Genomic DNA, 5,537 nt, shown 5'->3' with positions numbered 1-5,537 from the left:
TTTTATCACAATATAGATCTTGATTATCGAGAGCAGATCGTCCTGACTTGGCGCCGCCATTTTGTTTAAAGCAAACGCAAGTGATACGAGAGGTGGAATCTGATTGGTCCATAGGAGAACCTTAAAAATGACATAACTGGTAATAGCCACTGCTGGCGCTACGATCGACCCGAGTAATTCAAGCCTAGTTCGGCAAGGGTGGAAACTGGACTTTTAAAGTCAGTTAACACACTTGCCTCGGGAAGATGGTTGTTCCCATGACTCAGTATGTATATGTGTCAGTGGTGTGTGTGAGGTGAAGTTCGTGGTTCTGTTTGTTTGTTTGTTTGTTTGTTGTTTAACGCCGCACTCAGCAATATTCCAGCTATATGGCGGCGATCTGTAAGTCATCGAGTCTGAACCTGACAATCCAGTGATTGACATCATGAGCATCGATCCCCGCAATTGGGATACGTTGCATCAACCAAGTCAGCGAGCCTGTCCACCCGATTCTGTTTGTCGCCTCTAACGACAAGCACTGTCGCCTTTTAACGGCAAGAGTCATAACAATAGAGTTGTTGCTGAGACATACAATCATAGCAGTAGAGTTGTTGCTGAGACACTGAATCATAGCAGTAGAGTTGTTGCTGAGACATAGAATCACGGCAGTAGAGTTGTTGCTGAGACACTGAATCATAGCAGTAGAGTTGTTGTTGAGACATAGAATCACAGCAGTAAAGTTGTTCCTGAGACATAGAATCACAGCAGTAGAGTTGTTGCTTAGACATAGAATCATAGCAGTAGAGTTGTTGCTGAGACATAGAATCATAGCATGGAGTTGTTGCTGAGACATAGAATCACAGCAGTAGAGTTGTTGCTTAGACATAGAATCATAGCAGTAGAGTTGTTGCTGAGACACTGAATCATAGCAGTAGAGTTGTTGCTGAGACATAGAATCACGGCAGAAGAGTTGTTGCTGAGACATAGAATCACAGCAGTAGAGTTGTTGCTGAGACATAGAATCACAGCAGTAGAGTTGTTGCTTAGACATAGAACCACAGCAGTAGAGTTGTTGCTTAGACATAGAATCATAGCAGTAGAGTTGTTGCTGAGACACTGAATCATAGCAGTAGAGTTGTTGCTTAGACATAGAATCATAGCATGGAGTTGTTGCTGAGACATAGAATCACAGCAGTAGAGTTGTTGCTTAGACATAGAATCATAGCAGTAGAGTTGTTGCTGAGACATAGAATCATAGCATGGAGTTGTTGCTGAGACATAGAATCACAGCAGTAGAGTTGATGCTTAGACATAGAATCATAGCAGTAGAGTTGTTGCTGAGACATAGAATCATAGCATGGAGTTGTTGCTGAGACATAGAATCACAGCAGTAGAGTTGATGCTTAGACATAGAATCATAGCAGTAGAGTTGTTGCTGAGACACTGAATCATAGCAGTAGAGTTGTTGCTGAGACATAGAATCACGGCAGTAGAGTTGTTGCTGAGACATAGAATCACAGCAGTAGAGTTGTTGTTGAGACATAGAATCACAGCAGTAGAGTTGTTGCTTAGACATAGAACCACAGCAGTAGAGTTGTTGCTTAGACATAGAATCATAGCAGTAGAGTTGTTGCTGAGACACTGAATCATAGCAGTAGAGTTGTTGCTTAGACATAGAATCATAGCATGGAGTTGTTGCTGAGACATAGAATCACAGCAGTAGAGTTGTTGCTTAGACATAGAATCATAGCAGTAGAGTTGTTGCTGAGACATAGAATCATAGCATGGAGTTGTTGCTGAGACATAGAATCACAGCAGTAGAGTTGATGCTTAGACATAGAATCATAGCAGTAGAGTTGTTGCTGAGACACTGAATCATAGCAGTAGAGTTGTTGCTGAGACATAGAATCACGGCAGTAGAGTTGTTGCTGAGACATAGAATCACAGCAGTAGAGTTGTTGCTGAGACACTGAATCACAGCAGTAGAGTTGTTGCTTAGACATAGAATCACAGCAGTAGAGTTGTTGCTTAGACATAGAATCATAGCAGTAGAGTTGTTGCTGAGACACTGAATCACAGCAGTAGAGTTGTTGCTGAGACATAGAATCATAGCATGGAGTTGTTGCTGAGACATAGAATCACAGCAGTAGAGTTGTTGCTTAGACATAGAATCATAGCAGTAGAGTTGTTGCTGAGGCATAGAATCACAGCAGTAGAGTTGTTGCTGAAGCATAGAATCACAGCAGGAGAGTTGTTGCTGAGACATAGAATCACGGCAGTAGAGTTGTTGCTGAGACATAGAATCACAGCAGTAGAGTTGTTGCTGAGACATAGAATCATAGCAGTAGAGTTGTTGCTGAGACACTGAATCATAGCAGTAGAGTTGTTGCTGAGACATAGAATCACGGCAGTAGAGTTGTTGCTGAGACATAGAATCATAGCAGTAGAGTTGTTGTTGAGACATAGAATCACAGCAGTAGAGTTGTTCCTGAGACATAGAATCACAGCAGTAGAGTTGTTGCTGAGGCATAGAATCACAGCAGTAGAGATGTTGCTGAGGCATAGAATCACAGCAGTAGAGTTGTTGCTGAGACATAGAATCACAGCAGTAGAGTTGTTCCTGAGACATAGAATCACAGCAGTAGAGTTGTTGCTGAGACATAGAATCATAGCAGTAGAGTTGTTGCTGAGACATAGAATAACAGCACTAGAGTTGTTGCTGAGGCATAGAATCATAGCAGTAGGGTGTTGCTGAGACATAGAATCATAGCAGTAGAGTTGTTGTTGAGACATAGAATCACAGCAGTAGAGACGTTCCTGAGACATAGAATCACAGCAGTAGAGTTGTTGCTTAGACATAGAATCATAGCAGTAGAGTTGTTGCTGAGACACTGAATCATAGCAGTAGAGTTGTTGCTTAGACATAGAATCATAGCATGGAGTTGTTGCTGAGACATAGAATCACAGCAGTAGAGTTGTTGCTGAGACATAGAATCATAGCAGTAGAGTTGTTGCTGAGACACTGAATCATAGCAGTAGAGTTGTTGCTGAGACATAGAATCATAGCAGTAGACTTGTTGCTGAGACATAGAATCACGGCAGTAGAGTTGTTGCTTAGACATCAAATCACAGCAGTAGAGTTGTTGCTGAGACACTGAATCATAGCAGTTGACTTGTTGCTGAGACATAGAATCACGGCAGTAGAGTTGTTGCTGAGACCTAGAATCACAGCAGTAGAGTTGTTGCTGAGACATAGAATCATAGCAGTAAAGTTGTTGCTGAGACATAGAATCACAGCAGTAGAGTTGTTGCTGAGACATAGAATCATAGCAGTAGAGTTGTTGCTGAGACATAGAATAACAGCACTAGAGTTGTTGCTGAGGCATAGAATCATAGCAGTAGAGTTGTTGCTGAGACATAGAATCATAGCAGTAGAGTTGTTGCTGAGGCATAGAATCATAGCAGTAGAGTTGTTGCTGAGACATAGAATCACAACAGTATAGTTGTTGCTGAAGATTTTTTTTTGAGATACCCAGATTATTAACCTTTGTTTGTCAGCGCTGTGCACGTACTTGTATAGGCTTCACCAAAGTGGTAAATGAGGTAAGTTTTTTCCACGCCGTGCAGCAGTGTCCAAAGCAGCGCACACCACAACTCACTCCCTCTCTCACTTACTTATTACTGAAGCATCACTGTGATACTGGCCGTGATATATGCTTTAGTCCCCGAGATCTGTCGCGTTATAATCGCGATAAGGTTGAGATAGCGCTGATACTTGCCTTCAGCCAACAGCTCGAGGCTACTACCCCAGAGAGGGCCCGGAGCTGGGCAGTTGATAGTCCTCCTATCACTGCCGATATTTTATGAGTGAAACCCTTAATCACGACCAATTAGAAGTAGATTTCTAATTTAACATCCACGAATACATATTTATATATGTTTTATTTTTCATATATTTTCATATATATATTTTTCAAAATTGGCGACTTGCAGTGTAACAATGGAGTTTTATTGTTATTTTCATTGAATAATATATCACGTGACTAACCACGGGTCCAGGTAGTCCTGTGGACTTTATATGTATGAATAAAGATAAAACTTCAGTTAACTTCAGTTTATGCATGACGTGTATCTAAATACATTTTGCCAGGGCTACGGTCAAACTATTCCCAGTAGGACATTTGTACCTATCTCTTGAGACCTACAGCGGGTACCCGGGTAGGGTCAGGTAAAAGGGGGTGAGTACCTGGGCAGTAAATTTGGACTCGTCCCAGTCCTATTGTGATAAGTAAACGTATGCAGAGCACTGTTATCAAGACTACGCTAAAACCAGTGACTGCTCTTGCTAGACCTGTCCTGCCACAGCTGGCACCCCCTCCACACACACAATCCAAACACACAACACGTCAGTCACCACACTACGGCACAGCTTGGAACTGTATTTCATTGTACCTCCGCGCGATTAGTGAATTTTGATTGACTCGGTTTCCACAATTCTGGCATCCAGAGTTGACTGGATTCAACCTAAAATAACCAGGATAACTTAGGGCAGTATCCGAAATAGAACGCATAAAATGCAACCCTAGATCTGATGGCTGCAGGGAGACGGAGAAGGGCTTCATCATGTGCTATAACTCACAACTATGAGAGGTAAACAAGGTGTTCATTGTTTGACAAAGCTGCCATTGTACCTTTTCTATTTAATGCATATAAAATGACAAGAAACTTCATATTTACGCTTCTAAAATCAACCGACGTGCAAAATCAAAGTTGCATTATATGTTCTAAAGTATCAACAATCGAAAATTGAATTTCCATAACGCATATCAGAATAAACATACCCTATTTATACCTAGTTATTTACATTAACTTGACTTATACCTTGGTCAACACGGATTAACGTGGGTTTTCAAATCGAACGCAAGCAGTGAAAGCGCTGCTTATGGCCCTGTCACACTTCAACGTTTTAGAGTAACTTGCACCTAGCGTGTAAAAGACAGTTAGTACGCTGTCATACGTCGAGCTTTCATCGAAAAACCATGATGTTGGCGATTACATAACGAGAGTTTACCGTATATGTGACGCATATCTTACGTATAACGTCGCGTCCAAGATTATTGCACTTATATAGCGACGTGCATGTACGTGTGTGTGTTTGTGGCTGCTTGTACTATTCCGGACTGATGCCGATTTATAGTGCTAGCTCACTGAGATACCATGCCGCAGTTTAACATGAATACCCCACTCAGACACAGTATACTGACTCCGAGCCGACCAGTCCTTGTTTTAGCCCCTTAATGTCGAGCGCCAGACAGGGTAACAACAAGTACCATCTACTAACGTCTTTTGGTATGACGCGGCTGGGGATCGAACTCCGGATCTTCCCCTCTCCGGGCGGACGCTCTACCACTAGACCACGGAGGCGGTCTTACGTATTAGTAGTGTATCACGGACTTATACATAACTTCTGACAGCGTATAAAAGCGTATTGCCAGCGTAAACCTATGTAGAGCGTACCTCTAACGTATGCCTAACGTATAATTCATACCTTCATACGT

General features: G+C 42.1%; 1 protein-coding gene across 1 annotated transcript; it reads right to left on the bottom strand.

The window, feature by feature from the left end:
- Nucleotides 1–1,756: 1,756 nt before the first annotated feature.
- Nucleotides 1,757–2,674, bottom strand: LOC125381958 (keratin-associated protein 10-6-like). The gene has a single exon (XM_048399342.1). The coding sequence runs from the start codon at nt 2,672–2,674 to the stop codon at nt 1,757–1,759; it is 918 nt and encodes a 305-aa protein (XP_048255299.1).
- Nucleotides 2,675–5,537: the final 2,863 nt, after the last annotated feature.

This window comes from Haliotis rufescens, unplaced genomic scaffold (genome assembly GCF_023055435.1).
Source record: "Haliotis rufescens isolate VD_foot unplaced genomic scaffold, xgHalRufe1.0.p SCAF_2, whole genome shotgun sequence".
Taxonomy (NCBI): domain Eukaryota; kingdom Metazoa; phylum Mollusca; class Gastropoda; order Lepetellida; family Haliotidae; genus Haliotis; species Haliotis rufescens.
This window is presented reverse-complemented; position numbering and strand designations above follow the sequence as displayed.